Below are 27,980 nucleotides of genomic sequence, written 5' to 3'. Positions count from 1 at the left end.
TGGAATGAAATGATGTCATAGGCTCAGTCGCAGGTAAAGCAGGTGCCGAATTTTAGTTCATTCGTAGAAAATTCGGAAAATGCAGTCAGATTGCAAAGGCGATAGCTTACAATACACTCGTACGGATCATCCTTGAATATTAGTCAAGTGTATGGAAATCGTACCAAATAGGTTTCTCACTAGCTATTGAACGCAGAAAGAGAATGGCAGCTCGCATGGCCATAGGTTTATTTGACCTACGGGTGAGTGTCACAGAGATAAGAAACTGAACTGGCAGCGCACACTCGAGCGTTCAATCATTCTTCCCTCGCTCCATGCGTGATCATAACGGGAAGATGCCATAATAACTGATACAAAATGAAGTACCCTCTGTCATGAACTTCACAGTGGTTTGAAGAGTGTAGATGTAGGAACAGATCCAGCATTCCTTAACAGCTAGAGAGCAATACCCCGAGGTGACAAAGTCATGGGACACTCACTAACAGTGTGTCGGACATTCTTCTGCCCGGCTTAGTGCAGCTACTCGACGTGGCAGGGACTCAGAAACTCCCTTTCACAAATAATGAGCCTTGCTGACTCTAAAGCCGTTCGTAATTGCGAATATGTTGCCAGTGCAGGAGTAACCTCTTGATTATGTCCCATAAATGGCTCTAAGCACTATGGGACTTAACATCTGAGGTCATCAGTCCCCTAGACTTAGAACTACTTAAACCTAACTAACCTAAGGGCATCACACACATCCATGCCCGAGGCAGGATTCGAACCTGCGACCGTAGCAGCAGCGCGGTTCCGGACTGAAGCACCTAGAACCGCTCGGCCACATCGGCCGGCTCGTCCCATAAATGTTCGACGCCATTCACGTCTGGCGATTTGGGTGCCCAAACCATTCGCTCGAACTGTCCATAATGTTCTTGAAACCAATAGCGATTAACTGTGGCCCGGTGACATGGTGCATTGTCAACCACAAAGTTTCCTTTGTCGTTTGGGAACATGAAGTCCATGAATCGCTGCATATGGTCTCTAAGCAGATGAACCTAATCACTTCCAATCAATGATCGGTTCAGTTGGACAAGAGGAGCCAGTCCATTACATGCAAACGCAGGCTGCACCTCTGTGGAGTCGCCACCAGCTTGCACAGTGCCTTGTTGGTAACTTGGGTCCATGGATTCGTGAGGTCTGTGCCACACTCGAGCCCTACCATCAGTTGTTACCTACTCGAATCGGGACTAATCTGACCAGACCACGGTTTTCCAGTCGTCTATGTTCCAACCGACATGGTCACGAAGCCAAGAGAGGCGCTGCAGGCGATGTCGTGCTGTTGGCAAACGCACTCTGGTCGGTCGTCTGCTGCTATAGCCCGTTACCACCAAATTTCGTCCCGCAGTCCTAACAGACACGTTCGTTTCTGCGGTTATTTCAAGCAACGCTGCTTATCTGCTAGCAGCGATGTCTATACTCTCGGTCGTTAAAGTGAAGGCCGACGGCCATTACGTTGTCCTCGGTGAGAGGTAGTTCCTGAAATCTGGTATTCTCGGCACACTTTTGACACTGTATACCTCGGAATATTGAATTCCCTAACGGTTTCAGAAATGGAATGTCGACTTCCAACTACCACTATGCGTTTGTACTCTGTTAATTCCCGTCTTGCGGCCACAATCACGTCGGAAACCTTTTCACATGAATCACCTGAGTACAAATATGTAGCTCAGCCAATGCATTGCCATTTTATATCTTGTATACGCGATACTACCGCCATCTGTATATATGCATATCGCTATCGCATGAATTTTGTCACCTAGATTTAGTTTTCTGAAGTTGGCAGTGTTGTGAACGTAGTAATTCAGACCTGATCTCTAAGCTCTTTCGCAACATTAGATAAAAAATCGCCCGACTTAACTGACAGGGTAGAGTCCGCATAATACTGGACGTGGACGTTATAGGGACTAGTCAACAGCTTTCGTAACAACGCGCGCGCCTGTGTGTGTGTGTGTGTGTGTGTGTGTGTGTGTGTGTGTGTGTTTGTGTTTGAGTGTCGTGTTTGTGCGACCGCATACATTCGTATATATTAACTACCGGGCAGTTTACACAGTATAGTCTCAGTTTTGCGCATCGTACCCATATTGAGCTCTTTCAACGAAATAAGCTTTAAGAATTTTAATGGCAACGTGTACCAAAACTTTTCTATATTAATATTAATATCTGACAAACTGTTTCACTTTACTACGAAATTACATTTATTGATGGAATGGAAAGGTTGGCAGCTGCGAGCCACTGAAATTCATACAGATGTTCAGCAGGGGAAGAAAAAAGAACGATCGTGCTATTGGAACGGCACTTTATTTCACTGCGGCATACTCAACAACAAGTTCTTGTAGTGGAGAAACTGGCACTTTCGGAGACGTGACAAGTCGGACGCCGCAAGACCGTCTGCCGCTCGTGCTGCTGGCTGCTCCGCTCAAGAGCTGCTGCTGCTGCTTTTCAGCTTCGTCTTCAGACTGTCGAACAGCGACTCCGTGTTGTTCAGAGCCTGCACAGAGAGAACGGTTCCAGTTAGGTTCACATGCTAATCTGTTCACACAGCGGCTGTAAATTCCAGTAAAGGCTCTAAACAAATGACGTGGTAGATAAGGGGAGTCGAGTTTGCATTTAAAACATACCGCTGTACGAACGTGTATAAGACGAAATTGTTGATGTAGGGCTTTATTTAACTTTTGACTAGTTAAAAATATTTATGATCTCGTTTCATCTACAAGAATAGCGGCCAGGGGTTCCTGAAAAAAAAAAAAAACAAAAAAAAAAACGCCAACGCGTTTACACTAATGCATTAGTCAGCCACATACCGGCTTCGGCATTTTTTATTCTATTGGAACTACGTTTTTATACAGCATATTAGTAGATTTGTATGAGATAAAAAATTCCATGATATAACCCCGTTGTAGGCCTGGTAAGAATTTATGGAATAAAAAGTACATCGAATGTGGTGATAACTGCGCCGTTGTTATGGCCGTCTGAATGACACTCCGTCACATGGCACAGAGACTCACGTTCTAGAGTTCACACGCGAAAGCTCCAGAGCGTCACACCTTGCAAAAATTTAACTGCAGTTCAGTCGATTCCTGATAATGGCAGCACAGAACTAATCAAGTAACCCTCGTGTCGATGACGTAGGGGTGGGGTTAGCATTATTTCTTGCCTCGATGGCGATGGTTTCCATGCAGAACAGAGTAATGTTTCAGACGGGGGTGTCGTTTAAACGACTTCAGCAATTACACAAACATGTACGTTCAACTTAGTTTTACTCCATAACGTCTTGTCATACATACAAAAGAATTACATCACTGAATTTATCTCTTCTAGATTTGATATTCTGTAGATAAAAATATCGTATCTCAATTTAAAAAAAGTAATGTCTATATCTCTGTAATTAATGTAGTTGCTAAGACGTATTGGTCGTATTTTAAGATTCTCTGGTCACTATTAATTTAGTTGAAAAGAAGTTGCCGTCTTTAGGAAGTTGAAAACTGTGATTACGGAATTAATAGAAATTTATACGATCCACTATACTGTGTTGCCCATTTCATGGAAAAAAAGCAAAACAGAATGGTTTTCCGTACTACTCGTACTTCAAGCTGTTTCACATGTTCCTATATGGTCCAAATAGTCTCCAGAAGTATGCCGAAAGTTTGGTTCTACTATACTAGGATTCCGTCGGTACTGTGATACCCACATATTGCAACACTGTGAAGGTAGCATGCAACAAACGTGAATTGGTAGGAATAACGACACATACATTATACAAATGGTTACGCAGTGGGTTTCTCCTTTAGTTTCATACATATCCAAGTAAATGTCAATCCCTCACGTTATCAGTCCGCTGCCCAAGATCGCATAGTCGGGCCGACGTGTGTTTGGAAACTTGTAGAGCAAAATATTTAATGATGTTCGCTTTATCTAGAACTATCGCCCAGAAATCGTCTAATTTCAATTTTTTTTTTTGTTAAACTGTTTTATTACTTTTGAATTTATATAGCTTATCTATACATCGCAGCCAATGAGTTTAAATTTCATTTAGTAGACATACACCCGTTATTTTATCTGTAGCCAAGGGCGTTGTCTGCTGTGTCACCCCCTCCACCTTGAAACTGACTTTGACTAACGTTAAAACAGCTCAAGATAGTTTTACTTTTTACTCAAATAACAGTAAAATGCTCTTATTTCTGTCCACACTGGCAGGAACAAGGAAAGTTTTACATTGGAAACATGTGGTAAGTACCTATGGGACAAAACTGCTGAGGTCATCTGTTCCTAGGCTTACACACTACTTAATCTAACTTAAACTGAACGCTAACGACAACACACACACCCATGCCCGAGGGAGGACTCGAACCGACGACGGGGGGAGCCGCGCGAACCGTGGCAAAGCGCTTTGACCACACGGCTAGCTCGCGCGGCTTAGTCGAAATATGGATAAACTTTTCGATGTAGATAAAACTGCAAGACTATTCAAAACATTTTCGTCCACCCATGGTAACTTGTTGTTGCACGAAAACTGAAAGCAAATATGTGCAAAATAAGCACGTACCAATCGATAACCTTCGAAATGCGTTGTGATTAGCTAAATGAAACGGTGTTTCTGTTGGTATGATAATACGTTAAAGCAGTATAATTATTAAATTACAGACTTATTTTGTGCTACTGATGACTCAGTAAGAGTATTATTGACAAAATTTTCGAAAGTTAGCTATCTGGACCCTGGGTGTACGATTTCATCGTTTTTTTAAAGAACGTTGTGGAGAATTAAAGACTGTTGGGAGTGCTTTGAACAAGAGGCACCTCTGATCATTTGTGCCGTTCATATATTTGCTTCAAAGTGATTTGAGAGATGTAGCTCGTTGTAGTTCGAAACAGTTTGTCACGTTTCATATTTCCTTCCCATCTCTATGTTAGCTCCTGTCACTTCGATTAGTGCAGCTGAATGCTGAACACACTTTAGGCGTGTTTAATTTATGTATCGCTAAACAATTTGCAAGGAAAAAATTAAACGATTCACCAAATGAAGCAGTGCACTTTCAGCACAGCGGGACTATAGACTGACTCCTTTCAGTGTTCTGATCACCATCAATATAGCTGCTACTTGTGTGTTAGCCACTCTATGAAATTTAAACTCGTTGATCTCAGCATAGTAATGACTGCACCTTGGTAAAACTATGGTATCCGAAAAATGGATTTTATGAGCGTGTTTGTGACTGTAACTGCTATCTGAGTCTGTTGTTGTTTCCAGAAATGGAAGGCGAATCATTGGACAAGGAAATATACCTTGGATTGCGGCTAATGCTCATTAAACAAAAATCACGAAGGATGGAAACAGCGGTCGTGGAACCCTGCTTTTTATGCTTAAGTACTCGTATCTGTCAAAGCTCATTTCGAATCGATGAGTAGCCGCGTTGGGGCCATTATTTTCTGCCAGAGGTGGCACTTCAGTGTACTAAATGTCGCATGCTGCAAACCGCAAATCATCTGTATTTTTTCTATTGCACTGCGTACGTAGAATAAGTAAGATTTCGTTAAGACATAAAGTAATTACTGACATTAGCTACCAGTGGGCATTGATTTACGTCAGTGGGAAGAAAATTTGTATCAGAGAGGGAATCGAATCCAGGTCTCCTGGTTACTAGGTAGATGAGCTGACCATTGCGTCATCTGGACAAAGAGGTCAGAGCAACTACACGGACTGCTCTAGCACCCTTGCCGGCAGATCTAAATTCTAAACTTATCCTCTCACTACCACACACCTCAAAGCAGTTTTGCATCACCTCGGTGCCGAGACTTTCGGAACTTGTACAGGAAATTGGAACGGAGATCAAGATAAGCATAATTTCCGGCCTTTTTATTGCTCATGAAAACCACACATAGCATGATGTACCGTCATACAGCGAGACCTTAAGAGGCGGTGGTCCAGATTGCTGCACACACCGGTACCAGTAGCACAATCTCTTGGATTGACACTTGCCTGTATTCGTCGTTGCGTACTATATACAAGTTAATCAAGGCACTGTTGGTCTAGATTGTTGGTCTAGATTGTTCGGCGTATATCACTCACAGTGGTTGGTGGGTCACGGCGCCCATAAATAGCCCTTCTCAATCTATCCCAGGCATGTTCGATAGGGTTCATGTCTGGAGAACACGCTGGCCACTGTAGTCGAGCGATGTCGTTATCTTGAAGGAAGTCATTCACAAGATGCGCACGTGGGGGCGCGTATTGTCGTCGATGAAGACGAATGCCGCGCCAATATGCTGCCGATAAGGTTGCACTGTCGGTCGGAGGATGGCATTCAAATACCTTACAGCCGTTACAGCGCCTTCCATGATCACCAACGGGGTACGTCGGCCACACATAATGCCACCCCAAATCAGCAGGGAACCTCCACCTAGCTGCACTCGCTGGACAGTGTGTGTAAGGCGTACAGCGTGACCAGGTTATCTCCAAACACGTCTCCGACGATTATCCAGTTGAGGCATATGCGACAATCATCGGCGAAGAGAACGTTATGCCAATCCTGAGCGGTCCATTCGGTATGTTGTTGGGTCCATCTGTACCACGCTGCATGGTGTCGTGGTTGCAAAGATGGACCTCGCCATGGACATCGGGAGTGAAGTTGAGCATCATGTAGCCTATTGCGCACAGTTTGAGTGGTAACACGACGTCCTGTAGCTGCACGAAAAGCATTATTCAACATGGTGGAGTTGCTGTCAGGGTTCCTCCGAGCCATAATCCGTAGGTAGCGGTCATCCACTGCGGTAGTAGCCCTTGGGCGGCCCGAGCGAGGCATGTAATTGACAGTTCCTGTCTCTCTGTATCTCTTGCAACACCGAACAACATCGCTTTGGTTCACTCCCAGACGCCTGGGAAGTTTCCTTGTTGAGAGCCCTCCCTGGCACGAAGTAACAAAGCGAACGCGATCGAACCGCGGTATTGACCGTCTATGCATGGCTGAACTACAAACAACACGAGCCGGGTACCTCCTTTCTCGTGGGATGACCGGAACTGGTCGGCTGTCGGACCCCCTCCGTCTAATAATCGCTGCTCATACATGGTTGTTTATATCTGTGGGCGGGTTTAGTGACATCTCTGGCTCTAAGCGCTATGGGACTTGACATCTGAGGTCATCAGTCCCCTAGACTTAGAGCTACTTAAACCTAACTAACCCAAGGACATCACACACATCCATGCCCGAGGCAGGATTCGAACCTGCGACCGTAGTAGCAGCGTGGTTCCCGACTGAAGCGCCTAGAACCGCTCGGCAGGCAGTGAAATCTCTGAACAGTCAAAGGGACTGTGTCTGTGATACAATATCGACAGTCAACGGCTATCTTCAGGAGCTCTGGGAACCAGGGTTATGAAAAACTGTTTTCTTTGATGTGTGTATGTAGTGCCTATTGCCCTTCAACTTCGTTGCTCGCGACATTTCGTCAATTACCGTAATAGTTCGAGGTTGGGGAAATGAAGTGATCATTGGCCGTCCTCGCTTGGATTATGTATGCGATGTCTGTTCTTTCGGGCATGTTTGAAAGAACGGACACCACTTACGTAAGATTCTCTTATTTGCTGCCCTTCTCAGTGCTGCAATTTTGATGGTCGGTAGAGTATTTCAGGCTGAGAATTGTCGGCAGACTGCTTACCCCCTCGATGGAATCGACGACGTTGGTGACGGCGCTAGAAGCGAAGCCGCTGGCGGCGGCCGCTAGCTTCTGCGTGGCGTTGATGGCAGCCTCCATGTCCTCCTCGGCCTGCTCGATGTTGTTCAGCGTCAGCGTCGCCAGGTCCGCCACCGCCGTCTCCAGGGCCGACACGGCCGTAGACGCGAGGCTCGCCAGCTCTGAAGACACGCTGGCGATCGAATTTTCGACAGCTGACTGGAAAGAGTAACCGGAAAGAGAAGATTGGCGCCTGCCGATTCACTCAGGTGTTTGCAGAGCTCTTAGAATCGATAGAGTAGAACGAGACGGCACAAAGTGTGAGACGAAATAGTTAACAGCATCTTCAAACTTTGCCTTACATCGGAACTTCCAGGAATATTGCACAAATTGAATTCTGACGCCACTGAATAAAACGAATTCTGTAGATAGTGTCATTAGCGTCGATTAACAGCTGAAATCCTAAAACTGAACAAAGCTCCATTCCTCTGTCCAGCTCATTTATGAAGTAGATCCCTCTAACAAAATACTGTGCCAAAAGGTTGCAAGAAAGCACTGGTCACATCTCTTTATAAACACAGTAATCCAATATCTTTAAAATCCATCTGTGTTAGAATGTTGTAACAAATTCTGACCTCAAACGAAATGCAATGACATCCTTCAGGACAACCACAATGGATTCCAAAAACATAGTTCAAGTGAAAGCCAACCCCCGTCTTTTCTCTCATGACATTTTGAAAGACATTGATCAAGTCAGTCAAGTAGCTGCAGTACTCCTTGATTTCCGAAAAGCATTTGATTCAGTACCACACCAACGTTTGTGAAGGAAAGTCCGATTATAAGAAATTTATGACAGTATCGAGGGTTCAGGAATGTTATCTTGGATGGAGAGTCATCGACAGAGGTAGAATTAACTTTAGGAATGTTTCTATAATGAAAGGTACTGGCGGAATTAAAGCTGTGAGGACGGGGCGTGAGTCGTGCTTGGGTAACTCAGTTGGTAGAGTACTTGCCCGCGAAAGGCAAAGGCCCCAAGTTCGAGTCTTGGTGGAGCACACAGTTTTAATCCTCCAGGAAGTTTCCGTAAAATGTGTGGGAATCTTTCTTGTTCATATTGTATAAAGATCTCGCAACCAATATTAACAATAACCTCAGACTTTCAGCTGTCAGAAGAAAGCTGCACAAATATTCATTTAGATATTGGTAAGATTTCGAAGTGGTATAAAGGCTGCCAGCTTGCTTTAAATGTTCAAAAATGTCAAATTGTGTGTGCAAAACGGAAAAAAGACATCATATGACTAAAAAATCAGTGAGTCGCAGCTGGAATCACTCAACTCATAGAAACACCTGGATGTAGCAATTTGTAGAATTAAAAGACTCTCCATTTTGAAGGAAAACAGTCTCGGCTGCCACATTGTTTCTATTACTAACAATTGCGCGTTTCGGCCTTTTAAGGCAGCATCATATACGTAAAAATGTAGTAGGATAAGTGAAGGACCTTACTTGTACTAAAGCAGGCTTTACATCCACATGCTGCATGCGTGGTTCAGGACTGCGTACACCAGGGTGAGACTGCTTTAGTACACGGAAGGTCCTTCACGTGTCTGAAGACATTTGACAGCTTGATGTTGTATCCAAAAGTTCCTTAGCAGCTGACATATGCAGCTTATCCTACTACAGTTTTCATAATCTGATGACGCCTTACGATAACAAAAGCAGTTGTGCAATTGAGACTGCTTTCATTCAGAATATTCATAGCCGAGTGCTGCATCAGACGGCGAAAATGGAGCAGAACTAATGTTACCTAATTTCTTCATGTGCTGATTCCGCAACTGTTTAATTAATGAAAAACCACGCAGTTGGTGCTGAGAACTTTATTGAGTCAGTTAGCGGTTTCGGCGTTTATACTGGACAATTTTCAAGTAGATCTGAAAAATTATGCTGTAGATAAGCAATTTACAAATTATGAAAGTACAAGTAATGCATATTTCAAATATATCACTAGGAACGTAACATTTTAAATACACCTGACTTGTACTTTTCTCATCTGGACATTGTTTCTCTACAGCGTGATTTTTCAGATTTTCTTGAAATTCACCTAATTCAGATATCGAAACCAGTAGCGGACACGTTCTCAACAGAAACTGGAGACATTTTTCATTCATTTGTAGAGGTAGGCTCAATCAGACGCAACTCAGGTGGGAGGCATAGGTTTAATGATAAAATGGCACTAGTCAAGGAGATTACTTACAAACTCATGCGGACCATATTAGAATATTGTTCAAGTGTGTGGGACCTATACCATATAGGATTAAACAGATGGTATTCTACGTATACAAAGAAGGGCTGTGAGAATGGTCACAGGCTCGTTTGGCCAATCAGAGAGCGTCTCGATGACGTTGAGGAACCTGGACTGGCAGAAGCTTTTAGATACACACAGACTACCCCAAGAAAGCCTACTTGTTAGATTTCAAGAACCATCTTTAATTGCATTACAACCCCCTGTGTACAGAACTCACAGAGATCGTGAGGAGTCGGTTCGTCTAACGACACAAAACTGCGACAGTTTTAAGCAAATGGGAAGTGCCCTCCACCATGAACTTCACAGTGGTCTGCAGGTTACAGATGTAGAATTAACGACCTGAACATCTCCCAAGTACACTGCCAGAATCGTTACATACACGATGGCCACTCATGGCACATGGTGGTTCCTAGTTATAAAAAATTGATCCGAAATATTTTTTAACTACAGTATACAGGCAGTTGCCTTTCCCGCCACCCTCCCCCCCTCCCCCCCCCCCCCCCCCCCGAAAATCGCAACTTAGGCACACTTGAGTAGGGCGTGCACAGTACAAAGCGTAATGCAAAGTCTTGTGGATAGCAGCCTCAGGATTTCAGAATTGCTCGTCGCACACTCACACTTGCCCCACCATACTGAAAATCAGACCTTGTCAAAATCTTTATAACTGCTTCCATGCATTGCTTCTTACGTCCTGTCCTATATACTCATTCGACTGGACAGAGTCACTGGTGGTCTGTGGTGTTCTCTGGGGGTAACCAGGCAGTTCAGAACTAGTAGAGAGGTGCTGTATTTCATGAATTTGGCAGTGGCTTGTAGGATGTAACATTCTTAAGTTTTTCCAGAAAGCCTAGGAGGATTGTGAGCAGGCAAGTTTGCGAGTGCGTGAATTTCGTATGCTTCTAGATAGGGGTACAGTCTGAGTAGTGTTCCAGGTAGTCTAAAAGCAGGTTAGGGGTAAGTGGTAGTCATAAGTTGTGACGAAATATGTGACAGAAATATGATGTAAACAAATTTCGGTATCGTCATATCGAGCTATCATTAAATGGATGTAGAATGCGTTTGAGATCAGGAATCCAGGTTTCAGTGAACATTGATTCTCTTGTTATAATTTTTCTTTACATCTCGAAACTGAAGAAGAAAAAAGAAAACGGCCAACTCACCTGGATGTCTTTCAGCTGGGACTGAGTGGTATTTACAAAGCCCTGTACTTTCTCGACGATCTCCTCAGTTATATCTCCTACAGTGTCAACGATGTCCTCGATTATGGTCTCTGTGACATTCTTGGCGATCTCGATAGCGTTCTTTATAGCATCAAAGAAGCCGTCAAGTCCCGACGAAGAATCCTGAAAAATAACAACAAAACTCTCCAGAGATTCATTTTTTTGTAACACGCTGAGAAGGGAACTTTACTTGATCCCTTGTGTTCACTCTGCATTGAAAAGACAAATTCTGTTCTAGTTTCTATCACATTACTGAGTCCAAAAGCAACAGCATTCACTTTGAATGAAGCTATTATTATCGTTTGATTTCTGCTTGTTGTTAATGGTCAAAATGATCTGATATTGTTTTGGAGCCGCCAAACATCTATTACGTTTTTACCGGTTTTCTCTGCCTGTCCAGAGGCATCCATGTATAAGTAAACCTTACGGTTTCAAGCGTGTTTTTTCCGTGGTTATGTAACTGATGTACCGTGCCTCTGACTTTTGAGATATTCATAAAAAACGGATACTGAAAAGAAACAGAGTTAAAGACGTTTTTACCGGAGAAACCTTTTGATATACCGTTAACAGTTAGTAAGACGAGGTGATAGTTCCAGGAGAAGTAGCATAGAGAAAGCGTACATTGGAGAGGTGTCGTGCAGTTTCGGTCGAAGCTCCTTATCGAAATGGTTGGCACTCGTTCAGTCCACATTACTCTATCTTTCATATTGTTGGAGCTAATGTGGTTGTACTGAAAACCCTGTTCTCCTTTGATATCACAGCTGAATTTATCTCTCTGCAAGAATTCACGGCCTTGTCAGTCTTAATAATATCTTTTGTTATGTTAGGAAGCGTTGTATCTCGATATATGACACTGTTTGTAGTGCAACTGAGTTATTTCGGTATGGTACGAGGTAACAGATATCGAAGATATTGTGAACTAGTGGTACCGTGAAGTGGAATAAAGGGTTATAATGCGTTGTGTGAGTGTGGCATATAGAATCAACAGTACATACAGTCTGAAATCCATTTCAACAAAGAGTATAACTGATACATATTCATTGCCTTGGTAGTCGGTGTCCAGCTGTCTAGAAGAGCAAGAAAAGGGATAAATTAATGAAGGATCACATTAGTGTCAACGGTAACTGTCTCTCTACCAACACCTCTGTGAAACCAAAATGCCTGACTAGACTGATTTGGGCAAAGAGTCGTTTCTTGAGGTAATTCACTTCGGTCATATCTACAAGAAACGTTAGCAGTATTTGGGATCTGTTTGATACCACAAGTCCTCTGCTGGCTCCTGCGCAAAATTTGCTTGCAGTTATCAAAGATGGATGAAGAGGGGGACAGTACTGCATCAGTCATGAACAGGAACTTGAAATTTATTGAAACCTCTGTGAATTTTCAACGAAATCATGTAGAATTAGCATATTCAAACTCCAAAAATTGTGGGCTAAGTGCGTAACAGAAACTTCATCACTGACTTGTGCAGGTGCGTGCCTCACATATTCTTCTGGTTTGTCTTTACTGGCATCAGGGTAAAGAATCTTGAGTACATTTGGTATACGCAGTGGTTTCACATGAAATGACTAGAGCGTATCTTTCCAGATTTAGAATTTCTGCTGCTCCTCAAAGATTGGGGGTTATAATCATGCATGATTAGCGATACATTTCATACAAGTCTCATAAGGCTCCGAGAAACATCGACGCTGCGATGTGAATCATGACGCAGTCACGATAGTTGGAATTACAAAGAAGCACTTCTCTGCTACACACTGTAGAAACGCAATGCTTTGTTCTTATGAGGTGGGAAGTACTACAGAGTTGAAATACACTCCTGGAAATGGAAAAAAGAACACATTGACACCGGTGTGTCAGACCCACCATACTTGCTCCGGACACTGCGAGAGGGCTGTACAAGCAACGATCACATGCACGGCACAGCGGACACACCAGGAACCGCGGTATTGGCCGTCGAATGGCGCTAGCTGCGCAGCATTTGTGCACCGCCGCCGTCAGTGTCAGCCAGTTTGCCGTGGCATACGGAGCTCCATCGCAGTCTTTAACACTGGTAGCATGCCGCGACAGCGTGGACGTGAACCGTATGTGCAGTTGACGGACTTTGAGCGAGGGCGTATAGTGGGCATGCGGGAGGCCGGGTGGACGTACCGCCGAATTGCTCAACACGTGGGGCGTGAGGTCTCCACAGTACATCGATGTTGTCGCCAGTGGTCGGCGGAAGGTGCACGTGCCCGTCGACCTGGGACCGGACCGCAGCGACGCACGGATGCACGCCAAGACCGTAGGATCCTACGCAGTGCCGTAGGGGACCGCACCGCCACTTCCCAGGAAATTAGGGACACTGTTGCTCGTGGGGTATCGGCGAGGACCATTCGCAACCGTCTCCATGAAGCTGGGCTACGGTCCCGCACACCGTTAGGCCGTCTTCCGCTCACGCCCCAACATCGTGCAGCCCGCCTCCAGTGGTGTCGCGACAGGCGTGAATGGAGGGACGAATGGAGACGTGTCGTCTTCAGCGATGAGAGTCGCTTCTGCCTTGGTGCCAATGATGGTCGTATGTGTGTTTGGCGCCGTGCAGGTGAGCGCCACAATCAGGACTGCATACGACCGAGGCACACAGGGCCAACACCCGGCATCATGGTGTGGGGAGCGATCTCCTACACTGGCCGTACACCACTGGTGATCGTCGAGGGGACACTGAATAGTGCACGGTACATCCAAACCGTCATCGAACCCATCGTTCTACCATTCCTAGACCGGCAAGGGAACTTGCTGTTCCAACAGGACAATGCACGTCCGCATGTATCCCGTGCCACCCAACGTGCTCTAGAAGGTGTAAGTCAACTACCCTGGCCAGCAAGATCTCCGGATCTGTCCCCCATTGAGCATGTTTGGGACTGGATGAAGCGTCGTCTCACGCGGTCTGCACGTCCAGCACGAACGCTGGTCCAACTGAGGCGCCAGGTGGAAATGGCATGGCAAGCCGTTCCACAGGACTACATCCAGCATCTCTACGATCGTCTCCATGGGAGAATAGCAGCCTGCATTGCTGCGAAAGGTGGATATACACTGTACTAGTGCCGACATTGTGCATGCTCTGTTGCCTGTGTCTATGTGCCTGTGGTTCTGTCAGTGTGATCATGTGATGTATCTGAACCCAGGAATGTGTCAATAAAGTTTCCCCTTCCTGGGACAATGAATTCACGGTGTTCTTATTTCTATTTCCAGGAGTGTATATTGATCACTACACAGCTGCAGGCGCTGTACAAAAATATGTGAACACCGCGAGAAATACTTGCTTGTACGTAAATGCAGATGCTTGCCAAGCCTTCAGGTTGCGCTGTTTTATTTGGCCACGAGAGGCTCTAGTGGAATCTCGCCAATACGTTGCAAGTATCGGTCGTGATCGTAGGTGTGTTAGTGTAGTTGTGAATGCATCATGTCGCAGCTAAGTGAATTCGAACGTGGACACATTGTTGCTGTTCATGTGGCGACTGCTCCCGTAACCAAGGAAACCAAAGTGTTTGGCATTTCAAAAGGCATACAGGAAAAGTGGAAATGCATCACTTGCTAAGTCACAATGCGGATGAAAGTGTGTGGTGAGTGATCGTGACAGACGGCTATTGAAGACGATTGTGACGAAAAATAACAGGACTACAACTGCAAAAGCCTTTGCAGAACCCGCGAACCCTGTCAGCACCACAAAAAAAAAAAAAGTATGCGAATGGAGCTCCATAAGCAGGAGATTTCAGGGTGAGCCGTAATTCCAAAACCACCCGTTAACGAAGGAGTGAAACATGGCGGTGGTGATAATTTGGACAGCCATATCATGGCGTTCCATCCACAAACTCACGTAACTACCAAGGATTATGTACCACTTTAGTTGATTAGGTCCACCTCATACTAAAGGGCTTTTCAGAGACGACAGGGACCCTATTCACACAGCTCTCGTCATTCAGGACTGGTTTTGTGCGCATGACGATTAATTGTCGCATCTCCACTGCCCACCACTGTTACCAGACTCAATATTACTGGGCCTTTGTGGTCTGCTTAGGAGAAATGGGTGCGTGATCGCGATTCATTTCAGTCACCATTATGTGAACTTGCCACTGTCTTGCAGGAAGAGCGGTGGGACGTTCCCATGAATACCCTACAGAACCGGTATTTACAAATTTCGAGACGACTGGAAACCGTTCTGAATGCCAAAAGATTTCTTACACTATTAGGCATGGTAATGTGTTTGGTTTCTAGTGTTTCTAAATTTTTGTCCATCTCCTAGACTGTAAAGAACAGTTTCTCACCCAAACGCACACATGCTGGGGCATAAATTCTACTCTGTAGGGATTAAGACGAAACTGAGCTTATTTGATGCAATTCACACCAAAAAATTTTCGGTCCCTGCTATGATTAGGAAAGCAGAATCGGGGAGAAGTTTTGCCAATAGTCGGATGAATTAGTAACTTCTTTTCTTCTTTTCCTTTTTGGTCATTAGTCTTATGATTGGCTTTATTCCACCCGCCACGAATTCCTCTCCTATGCCAGCCTCCTCATCTCAGAGTAGCACTTGCAACCTGCGTCCTCAATCATTTGCTGGACGTATTCCAATCTTTGTCTTCCTCTTCGGTTTTTGTCCTCTAAAGCTCTCTCTAGTAGCATGGAAGACATCCCCTGATGTCTTAACAAATGTCCTATCATCCTTTCCCTTATCCTTCTCAGTGTTTTCCACATATTCCTTTCCTCTCCGATCTGCGCAGAACCTCCTCATTCCTTACCTTATCAGTCCTCCTAATTTTCAACATTCTTTTGTAGCACCACATCTCAAATGCTTCGAGTCTCTCCCGTTCCAGTTTTACACAGTCCATGTTTCACTACTGTACAATTCTGTAGTCCAGACGTATGTTCCTAGAAATTTCTTCCTCAAATTAAGGCCTATGTTTGATACTAGTAGACTTCTCTTGATCAGGAATGCCCTTTTTGCCAGTGCTAGTCTGTTGCCGTCCTCCGTACTCCGTCTGTCATTGGTTATTTTGCTGCGTAGGTAGCAGAACTCCTTAACTTCATCTACTTTGTAACCATCAAACCTAATGTTAAGTTTCTCGCTGTTCACATTTCCGCTACTTTCATTACTTTCGTCCTTCTTCTATTTACTCTCTATCCATATTCTGTACTCATCAGGGTGTTCATTGCACTCACCAGATCATGTAAATATTCTTCACTTTCACTCAGGATAGCAATCTCATCAGCTTATCATTGATATCCTTTCACCTCGAATTTTAATTTTACTCCTGGACCTTTCTTTTATTTCCATCACTGCTTCTTTGATGTACAGATTGAACAGTAGGAGAGAAAGTGTACATATCTGTCTTACAGCCTTTTTAAACTGAGCACTTTTTTCTTGACCGTCCACTCCTACTATTACCGCTTGACTCTCGTACATATTGTATATTACCCGTCTCTCCCAAAAGCTTGACCCTAATTTTCTCAGAATTTCGAACATCTTGCTCCATTTTGCGTTGTCGAACGCTTTTCCAGGTCGACAAATCCTATTAATGTGTCTTGATTTTTCTTTAGTCTTGCTTCGATTATCAACCGAAAGGTCAGATTTGCCTTTCTTGTCATTTAGCATTTCTAAAGCCAAACTGACCGTATCTAGCACACCCCCAATTTTCTTTTCCATTCTTCTATATACCGTATTGTTCTTGTCAGCACCTTGGATGCATGAGCTGTTAAGCCGATTGTGCGATAATTCTCGCACTTATCAGCTGTTTGCAGTCTCCGGAATAGTGTGGATGATGTTTTTCCGAAAGACAGATGGCATGTAGACAGACTCATACATTCTAAACACCGACGTGAATAGCCTTCTTGTTGTTATTTCCCCCAATGATTTTATAAATTGTGCTGGAATGTTAGCTATCCGTTTTACTTTACTTGATGTTAAGTCCTCCAAACCTCTCTTAAATTGTGAATCTGATACTGCTTCCCTATCTCTTCCAAATCGACTCCTGCTTCTTCTTCTATTACATCAGACAAATCTTTCCCCTCATAGAGGCCTTCAATGAACTCTTTCCACCTATCCGTTCTCTCCTCTGCATTTACAGTGAAAGTCCCGTTTCACTCTTAATGTTACCACCCTTGTTTTCAATGTCGCCGAAGACTGTTTTGACTCTCCTGTATGCTGAGACAGTCCTTCCGACAATCATTTCTTTATGGATTTCTACATGTTTTTCATGCAGTCGTTTCGTCGTACCTTCCCTGCACTTCCTATTTATTTCATTCCTCAGCGACTTGTATTTTTGTGTTCCTGAATATCCCTGAACATTTTTGTATTTCCTCCTTTCACCGATCATCTGAAGTATTTCTTCTTTTAGCCGTGGCTTCTTCGCAGTTACCTGCTTTGTACCTGTGTTTTTCCTATCAATTTCTGTGATTACCCTTTTTAGAGATGTCCAATCCTCCTCAACTGTACTGCCTACTGAGCTACTCCCTATTGCTGTATCTATAGCCTTAGAGAATTCAAACGTATATCTTCATTCCTTAGTACTTCCACATTCCGCTTCTTTCCGTACTGGTTCATCCTCACTAATGTCTTAAATTTCAGCCTACTCTTCATCACTGCTATATTGTGATCTGAGTCTATATCTGCTCCTGGTAAGCCTTACAATCCAGTGTATGATTTCGGAATCTCTGTCTGACCATGATGTAATCTAACTGAAATTTTCCCGTATTCGCCAGCCTTTTCCAAGTATACCTCTCCGCGATGCTCGAACAGAGCATTCGCTATTATCAGCTGAAACTTACTGCAGAACTCAATTAGTCTTTGTCCTCTCTCATTCTTTGTCCCAAGCCCGTTTTCTGCTGTAACTTCTTCGTCTACTCCTTCAGATCACATCATCCTATGTCTGCAGGCTGAGCCTATGCTATGGTGCGACAGCTAGCGATAAGAAATTTTTAGCACCGAAATCGGAATATGACAATTTTTAACATTTTCGAGAAGTGGATATGGGACGTGCATAAAAAACATTTCGTTTGAATAAGAATGATGTCCTACCGTTTTTCTTTTTGAAGGTCACCGTTATTTTGTGAGTTCCAGACAATGGTGTTTACATCAGGTATTTAAATGTAGTTAAGATCAGTACTTTAGTGTGTCTGCAGGTGGTTTATTATATGCAAGTCACGAAATGTGCCAAGCAATAAAAACCTAAGAGATCAATATTTCATTACTGGTGGAATGATGCTTAATGTTGTAGAATTATGTAAGCAGTAAACCAAAAGACGCTGGGAGAATACATATCAAATTATATAGCCTAAATACAGATAGATAGGAACATTTATAATAGGAATACTTACATCAGATGAATCGCTGCTGGCAGTGCTTGTAGCCGCGGCGGTAGTTGCAGAGGTAGTGACATCTGAGACTGTAGTGCTTGAGGTGTCAGCAGAGGTAGTGGCTTCAGAGGCAGTATCTGAGCTGCTGACGTCTGAGACTACAGTACTCGATGAGCTGTCAGCAGAGGTAGCAGCTTCAGAGGCAGTAGCCGAACTGGTGACGTCAGAGACTTCAGTACTTGATGAGGTGTCAGCAGAGGTAGTGGCTTCAGAGGCAGTAACCGAGCTGGTGTCATCTGAAACGATGGTGCTTGATGAGGTGTCGACAGAGGTAGTAGCTTCAGAGGCAGTAGCCGAGCTGGTGTCATCGGAGACTACAGTGCTTGATGAGGTGTCAGCAGAGGTAGTGGCTTCAGAGCCAGTATCTGAGCTGCTGACATCTGAGACTACAGTACTCGATGAGCTGTCAGCAGAGGTAGCAGCTTCAGAGGCAGTAGCCGAACTGGTGACGTCAGAGACTTCAGTACTTGATGAGGTGTCAGCAGAGGTAGTGGCTTCAGAGGCAGTAACCGAGCTGGTGTCATCTGAAACGATGGTACTTGATGAGGTGTCGGCAGAGGTAGTAGCTTCAGAGGCAGTAGACGAACTGGTGACGTCAGAGACTTCAGTACTTGATGAGGTGTCAGCAGAGGTAGTGGCTTCAGAGGCAGTAACCGAGCTGGTGTCATCTGAAACGATGGTACTTGATGAGGTGTCGGCAGAGGTAGTAGCTTCAGAGGCAGTAGACGAACTGGTGTCATCGGAGACTACAGTACTTGATGAGGTGTCATCAGAGCTAGTGGCTTCAGAGGCGGTAGCCGAGCTGGTGACGTCAGAGACTACAGTACTTGATGAGGTGTCAGCAGAGGTACTGGCTTCCGAGACAGCATCCGAGGTGGTTACATCTGAGACTGTGCTTGATGAGGTCTCAGCAGAGGTAGCAGCTTCAGAAGCAGTAGCCGAGCTGGTGACATCTGAGGCAGTAGTGCCTGTGGCAGTTTCAGCAGTGCTTGTAGTAGCAGTGGTAGCAGTGCTGGAGACAGCTGGCGCAGTAGTTTTAGAAAGTCCAACGGTGGTCGTACCATCGGAGACAGTTACAGAAGTCGTAACATCTGACACAGTAGCACTTGAAGAAGTTTCAGACGCAGTCACAGAGCTTGTTACATCTGTGACAGTAGTACCAGCTGAAGTTTCAGTAGCAGTAGTTGCATCAGACGCTGTTACAGAGCTTGTTACATCTGTGACAGTAGTACCAGCTGAAGTTTCAGTAGCAGTAGTTGCATCAGACGCAGTCACAGAGCTTGTTACATCTGTGGCAGTAGTACCAGCTGAAGTTTCAGCAGCAGTAGTTGCATCAGACGCTGTTACAGAGCTTGTTACATCTGTGGCAGTAGTACCAGCTGAAGTTTCAGTAGCAGTAGTTGCATCAGACGCAGTCACAGAGCTTGTTACATCTGTGGCAGTAGTACCAGCTGAAGTTTCAGTAGCAGTAGTTGCATCAGATGCAGTCACAGAGCTTGTTACATCTGTGGCAGTAGTACCAGCTGAAGTTTCAGTAGCAGTAGTTGCATCAGACGCAGTCACAGAGCTTGTTACATCTGTGGCAGTAGTACCAGCTGAAGTTTCAGTAGCAGTAGTTGCATCAGATGCAGTCACAGAGCTTGTTACAACTGTGGCAGTAGTTCCAGCTGAAGTTTCAGTAGCAGTAGTTGCATCAGACGCAGTCACAGAGCTTGTTACATCTGTGGCAGTAGTACCAGCTGAAGTTTCAGTGGCAGTAGCTGCATCAGATGCAGTCACAGAGCTTGTTACAACTGTGGCAGTAGTTCCAGCTGAAGTTTCAGTGGCAGTAGTTGCATCAGACGCAGTCGCAGAGGTGGTGACCTCTGAGGCAGAAGAACTTGCAGTAGTTGCAGCAGAGGTTGTCGCAGAGCTTGTGACGTCTGCGGTTGAACTTGTGGTGGCTGCAGAGGGGGTAGTGGCATCAGAGACAGTGGTGCTGGTGACCTCTGTGACGGTAGTACTTGTGGTGGGTGCAGAAGTCGAGCTGGTGGTGGTGCCTCCATGCACAATGTTGTCTATGCCATTAGCAACGTCATCTATAGCGTCGTGAATACCCTGCGCCACATCGTCTATAATCTTCCCTATCGAGTCAAAAAATAGGGGTGACGCGTATGCGTTCTGTTAAAACAAAACAAAAAACATTTTATTAGCATACAAGAACTAACAGTGTTAGGCAAATTTCTCTGACAAAATATTGTTTGTTTATAAGCTATTTGATTATTTATCGAGCTAAATTTCATAATTTCCAATACACAATGTCCAGAAAATTTTAGGCTCTCGTAGATAGTTGTTTTTTAAAGACGCTTGCTGCGTCTATCTTCTCTGGAAGGTTGATAAATCATACCGGTGATCAGGCTTATGCTGTGGATTGTTGCAGTTGGAGGAGCATGCTTTTGGGTTTTCGTGTGACAGTCTATTCCGTCCACTGTCCTTGCGCTTCTCTGCTAGAAACACTTATGGTGAACGTTTTTTGGAACGTTGTTCTAGGAAAACAGCGATGTATTGGTATTATAACTTATTTATAAACACATTCGCGATCACATTTAAGTGTTTCTTTATCTTTTAGATGACCGGTTTTGATCTTCTAAGAGATCATCATCAGATCTTCATGCCTTGAAGACAGTAGGAATCGCTGGCGTGGAGAAGGTCCACCCACGCTGGTGTGGTGGAGAACACTGCTCATTGTCAACACGGATGGACCTGCTCCACGCCAGCGATTCATACGGTCACCAAGGATTGAAGATGTGATGATAATCTATTAGAAGATCGAAAACGGTCACCTAAAAAAAAAAAAAAAAAAAAAAATAGAAAATTAAATGCGATGATGACAGTGTTTACTAATTAAGTTTATGGTGAACCTGCGATGGCACAGTATTATGCAGAGAGTATTCTTTTATCTGTACTGTCCCCTTCTGCGTGGATGCGCAAAACGCGTTGTTACAGCCACTGAATAGGAGTATTTAACAAGTGAGCATTCAGATACGCAGAACAGGAAATTTTTCGCCAATAAAGACTGCAAAAGTAACGTGAGTAGGGAACGGCGTAAGGTTTGCCCCTCATAAATATCTTTACAGTTTACATTGGATACCTGGATCCATTCGGCTTACAGCTTTGAAGAAATAAAGAAAAAAGTAGTACGTTTTACTTGTTTGTGGCAAATGCCACTGATTTGATGTCGCTGGTTTTCATGATATAGGAAAAGAAGGTAGAGTCATCGCAATGTTTTAGGAGTTGCATTGCACTTAATCGTACTGTCATGTCCCTGCTTTAATAAAATACGTTGCGCAGACATTGCGCAGCGGCTTGCAAGTGAAAGTTTCCGAGAAACTTCAAATTTGGAGCTATGAAGATCAACAAATCAATCATCTATCACATTTAAAAAACTTTTTCTGATAAAAGCCTTCTATTTTTACTCTCTGGTACAGTTATTGAATTATTGTTCATCCTTAGGAAAACTAAAACATTAAACGCACAAAATTATTTACCGCTTGTTAAGAAGTTTATGACAACTGTAAAATTAGCACAATGATTTGGAAGATTGGCTATCACTAAGTAAATGACTCAGACGTCAGATACAAATTTCATCTGCGGGTGAACATAGCTCGACATGGGGACACATCTAACAGGATGCCTAGTAGCACATTCCCACACTATCGAACTTATATAATATTAGTCTCGTAAATATACGACCATACAGTCAAATAAACTATAGTCTTCCTCGGTATTAATGAACATGTAGATCACCTATTATTGCAATTAAAACCGCAGGGTGTTCAGAAAGTTGCTCTGCAGTTACAACATATGTTGGAAATCACGTCCAAAGGCGGCTATTCAAGTCTGAACCAGGTTCATTTGATTGAAAACGCTTTCTGTGCATCTCATTGTGATACGCTTCTCACTTCACAGTTATTTCAGTTTTCAAGCCACAAAGCGCCGTAGGCGATTGCGATACACTACAGAGTCTGCTGCTCCCACAAAGAAAAGTGTCTGATGGAGTAAGGTCCGACGAGCGAGGGGGCCATAGGTGTTTCAAGACGACACGTGCCCACAAAAACGCATAATGTTTTTTGGCTGTGTGCTCAGTAGCGCCATATTCGAAACCATGAATAGTAACTGATTTCGTCTTTCTTTAGCTTGCCAATGATATCGTGTATCGTTAAACAATAACTCTCACTGTTCACGGTTTCTTCAAAAAATATCATTCCAATAATGCACTGTCTCCAAATTGCTGTCCAAAATTCAGTTTTATCATGCAACGGCGTTTTGTGTGTCGCCTAGAACGAACTAGGCCTCGTCTGTATAGAAGGTGACATATGAATTCCTGTCAACAAAATATGTAAACGGCATGGAGTAACGGATTCTCTTTTCACGATCCGCATCTTTCAATTCATGTACTGCTGCCACTTTATAAGGAAACATTTTCAGTGTTTGCCTAACCGATTAATGCGCGGTTACAAGCCCGACATGTTTTCGTTGTGCAAACATGTGCAACAAGTTTGCTAGCCTGGATAGAGTCACAGAGTCAGAAATATTCAGTACCTTCTGTCCTTTTAGTTTAGGTGGTCTTCCAGTACATTCGGTATCCAACACCGAGCCTGTCTCTCAAAATTTCTCAGTGAGTCGGAGACTTGCATTGCGATGATGTAGCTGACTTCGGGAATTTTCCAGCAATGCCTCCTACGCTGAACTTGTGTATTTATCGCCTTGTCGAAACAAATATTCAACAACAAATATTCTTACGTTCAAAGAACCATAATTAAAAATAAAACAAATTGAACATTTAAATACTACACATGCATTCAGTATCTTTCATCAGTTGAACCAAATGCACACATCAAAAACAGTTTGACATCACATCGATTCCGAGAGTTCCAGAACCTGTACAGAAAACTGGCATGTAAATCAACATAAATATCATTCCCGCCATTTTTATTGCTCATGAAAATCACACATTATATGTTGTACCACCCAACAGCGACACCTTCAGACATTGTGGTCCAGATTTCCGTACACACTGGTACCTCCAATACCCAGTAGCACGTCCTCTTGCATTGATGCATATCTGTATTCGTCGTGCCATACTCTCCAGAAGTTCATCAAGGCACTGTTGGTCCAGATTGTCCCACTCCTCAACGGCGATTCGGCGTATACCCCTCAGAGTGGTTGGTGGGTCACGTCGTCCATAAACAGCCCTTCTCAATCTATCCCAGGCATGTTAGATAGGGTTTATGTCTGGAGAACACGCTGGCCATTCTAGTCGAGCGATGTCGAAGATCCTGAAGGAAGTCATTCACAAGATGCGCACGATGGGGGCGCAAGTTGTCGTCCATGAACACTAATGCCTCGCCAGTATGCTGCCGATATGGTTGCACTATCGGTCGGAGGATGGCATTCAAGTATCGTACAGACGTTACGGCGCCTTCCTTGACTATCAGTGGCGTACGTCGGCCCCACATAACGACACCCCGAAACAGCAGGGAACCTCCACCATGCCGCACTCGCTGGACAGTGTGTCTGAGGCTTTCAGCCTGACCTCCAAACACGTCTCCGACGATTGTCTAGTTGAAGGCTTATGCAACACTCATCGGTGAAGAGAACGTTGTGCCAATTTTGGGCGGTCCATTCCGCGTGTTGTTGTGCCCATCTGCACAGCGCTGCATGGTATTATGGTTGCAAAGATGGACCTCGCCATGGACGTCGGGAGCGAAGTTGCGCATCATGCAGCCTATTGTGCACATTTTGAGTGGTAACATGACGCCCTGTGGCTGCACGAAAAGCGTTATTCAACACGGTGGCGTTGCTGTCAGGGTTCCTCCGAGCCAAAATCCGTAGGTAGCGGTCATCCACTGCAGTAGTAGTCATTGGGCGGCCTGAGAGAGGCATTTCACTGACAGTTCCTGTCTCTCTGTATCTCCTCCATGTCGGAACAACATCGCTTTGGTTCACACCGAGACGCCTGGACACTTTCCTTGTTGAGAGCCCTTCCTGGCACGAAGTAACAATGCGGACGCGATCGAACCGCGGTATTGACCGTCTAGGCATGTTTGAACTATAGACACTACAGACAACCTCCTTCCTGGTGGAATGACTGAAACCCCCTCCGTCTAATAGTCGCTGCTCATGCATGGTTGTTTACATCTTTGGGCGGGTTTAGTGACATCTCTGAACAGACAAAGGTCTGTTGAGCGTCTGCAGCTACGTCCCGTATCAGATGCTCTACCGCAAATTATGCGAGAATACTTCCACGACACAGGCAGCGGCCGGTAACTACAGCCACTGAGATTCGTCGTCCGATGTTCCTGTAACTACGTTCTCCGTCACCGCCGCGACATTCGCGCATCTCTCCGCCTAATGATATCTTGGGAGAAAAGGAGCATGACCCAGAGCCTATATAGAATGCCTCACAGCACATCATTTGAATATGGCTACTAGAAGACATCTCAAAACGTTTCTTCAAGAGAACGCTGTCATAGGCCTGATAAGAGTTTTACCCAAAGTGTTACGGAAATGGAAAAAGCTAAACGACGTTAATGTTGGATTTTAGCTCTAGTTTTAGAGTTTCAGCCGTATGCTTACCATTTTTTTTATTAAATACGGAACCGCATGAATCAAGCACTCTGACAGAAATGGCTGAACATATTTCCATTCTCAAAGCTTGGGATCACGACGTTATGGAGTACATGATCCGCTTGTGCTTAGCACGTGATCAGTAGCGTTGTGGCCATATATGGGACTGCTGTTCTTAAGAACTGTTATAATAATGGGTCTTATTTTGAAGTTTCTCGTAGTGCTTTTACGAGATATGTGATATATTTCCAATTAGCAGTACACTTGCAACAGACACGTACACTAATATCATGTAAACGGAATGTACTAATGTGAAACATAATAATAAAGTTAATATCTGCTATGTCCTCTTGAGTCCCGGGGTATCTTATATGATAACTCCAGGTTTTATTTTTTTTTCTCATGCGTGTACGGAGATCAAGCTTGTCTGGCCTGTTGTATCACGTACTGTACACATCACACTTGCACAGCTCACTTGTTCATCCTTCTGCCGAGCACCACGAGGTGTCAGCATTGATTACAAACTTCATGGCATGTCTCGGAGAAACAAAGGTAAAGACATATTCTTTTCCTAATAACAAGTGTCTACAAGTGCTTTAATAATAATAAAGCTATGCAGACAATCCTCTGTTAATAGTTAATTATAAATTAATGTTGCCACTAATTTATAAGCTTTAAACTTTTTACTATCATGTATGACACCTCGGGACTCAATGCCAACTTTACATCAGTGGTAGTGGGGCTACATTTTTTTTAGCTTGACTGCCATATTCAGAAAAACAAGTCAAAATGCTGGGCAGAAGGCTTCGGAGGCCTTATCTTTGTATGGTGTGAGCACTCCAAAATGTTCCTTTGCTTCACTACTGACAGGAATTCCATTAATACACTTCATAAAAAATTAAATTAAATTAGGACAAGTAATATTAACTTAATACTGATCCGCACGGTAGTAGCAGGAAATCCAACACTTCTTTGAAAAAAATTTGATATGGTAATTTTGTTTCCGTCTTTCGGATTGTTTACAACAGCCGACAACAGACCGGAGAGCGGTGTGCTGACTCCGTTCCTCTCCGTACAGCGTCAGATGCCATTGGCAGATGATGACACGCCGGTCGGTCGGCCGGTCCGGTTTGGACCATCTCTGCCAGAACGCGGAGCTCTGGTTTCTTATGTTATCGGGATAACAAACACAGGACTGTTCACTCCTGAGCGAGTGGGAAACCCATGAGCCGCGCGGGATTAGCCGAGCGGTCTGAGGCGCTGCAGTCATGGACTGCGCGGCTGGTGCCGGCGGAGGTTCGAGTCCTCCCTCGGGCATGGGTGTGTGTGTTTGTCCTTAGGACAATTTAGGTTAAGTAGTGTGTAAGCTTAGGGACTGATGACCTTAGCAGTTAAGTCCCATAAGATTTCACACACATTTGAACATTTTTTTTTGAAACCTATGCGTTTATATCGTTTCGCAACGCAACCATTAATAAACGTGACATTCTTAGGTTACATATCACTAATCATGGTTGATGATATACCTTCAAAGCAACTGCGGGAATTATGGTCAAAGAAGGACGAATTCACTAATGATAGGTTCAAAAGTATCGGAATTATCTCTTGTTGATGTAGCTTAATTTGCATTTACTCAACTCTAAGGAAACTCTCTATCAGTACAACAACTGAAGTTTTCTTTATAACTTTCTATATTTTCCTATAATTATTCAATAACTACACTTTATTGGAAAACGTAGAATTATCAGCCATCTAAGAACACGAGTAATCAGAATACCTGTTTCGGAAATTGTGAATGATAATATCGACTTAGGAACTGTACGCACACCCTAAATGGTGTGCATTATTCATTAGATTCCAGATAGACACTCATTCCAATAATACACATACAAACGGTTTCAACATTAGTCTGCAACATCAGTGTACATGTCAAGCTGTCAGAAAACCAAAAGTTGGATTCACCTCATACTGCTTTCCTATGTGCGGTCATATTTGAGGTGGACTGTTGTTGGCTTCCTCCGACCTTTGAAATGGGTTTACCAGCCAGTTACTGTGGGGACCAACAGCAGAACTTAGACTACTAACCACGGTGCAGCTCGGTATTTTTCTCATTATAACATTACCAGAGGGGAAAGAAAAGTGACAGGCAAAAGTCCTAGCATTGATCAGGCATCGAACTGCAGACAATGGGATTCGTAGGCTGCCACTCATACGCCTAGCAATACACCTATATATACTACCATCACATATTTAATTACATAAGCAGTTAACGATTCCTTTGTGGGTCTTGTGTACAAGACCTGAGATCACCAAGGAAGGGAGACGAGGACGGCTTCCCTTACCTGCACCACGAACGACAGAGCGAGGAGGATCACCAGCTTGGGAGCCATGTTGCTGAGCCCTCGAGTGCCTTGCCGAGGGCACCACAGTATTTTTATAGCGGTGCACGGTCTGTGCTCACACCTGCACCCCGTCATCACAGGTGCTGCGCGCCCACGCACCGCAAACAGCTCAATATTTTGCCGTTCTTACGAAAGTCTTGTTGACAGTGTCGTTTCAACAGTTCAACCAGGGTCAGAAAAATACATGCGGTGCTTTGGGTAAGAATCGTTGCGAGGGGCTTACAGACATCTTTCGTGGATGACGATGTGGACGTACCTACGCCAAGCTCCAGGGCCAGGGCAGAACGGCTCTGTTTACTTCATTGAGTAATCCTGAATGTGCGTAGTTTAATTGTAATTATATTTTTCTTCTAAACAGGCAATCTT

At 44.2% G+C, this 27,980-nt stretch overlaps 1 protein-coding gene across 1 annotated transcript; it reads right to left on the bottom strand.

Moving 5' to 3' along the window:
• Nucleotides 1-2,318: 2,318 nt before the first annotated feature.
• Nucleotides 2,319-27,623, bottom strand: LOC124593705 (serine-rich adhesin for platelets-like). Its single transcript, XM_047132012.1, has 5 exons — nt 27,555-27,623; nt 18,565-20,763; nt 11,158-11,340; nt 7,681-7,914; nt 2,319-2,527 (listed from the first exon to the last, which is right to left on the bottom strand). Exons 1-5 carry the CDS (start codon nt 27,600-27,602, stop codon nt 2,456-2,458), a joined length of 2,736 nt encoding a protein of 911 aa, XP_046987968.1. The 5' UTR covers nt 27,603-27,623; the 3' UTR covers nt 2,319-2,455.
• Between the last annotated feature and the right edge of the window lie 357 nt (nt 27,624-27,980).

Source organism: Schistocerca americana, chromosome 2 (assembly GCF_021461395.2).
Source record: "Schistocerca americana isolate TAMUIC-IGC-003095 chromosome 2, iqSchAmer2.1, whole genome shotgun sequence".
Classification (NCBI taxonomy): domain Eukaryota; kingdom Metazoa; phylum Arthropoda; class Insecta; order Orthoptera; family Acrididae; genus Schistocerca; species Schistocerca americana.
This window is presented reverse-complemented; position numbering and strand designations above follow the sequence as displayed.

Bases quoted from the DNA above. Each gene is read 5' to 3' on its own strand.
- LOC124593705 (XM_047132012.1), bottom strand. From the start codon at position 27,602: ATGGCTCCCAAGCTGGTGATCCTCCTCGCTCTGTCGTTCGTGGTGCAG. The intron at 20,764-27,554 runs GTAAGGGAAGCC...TTGTTTTAACAG, and splicing joins CTCTGTCGTTCGTGGTGCAG to AACGCATACGCGTCACCCCT. The intron at 11,341-18,564 runs GTAAGTATTCCT...GTTATTTTTCAG, and splicing joins CCAGCAGCGATTCATCTGAT to GATTCTTCGTCGGGACTTGA.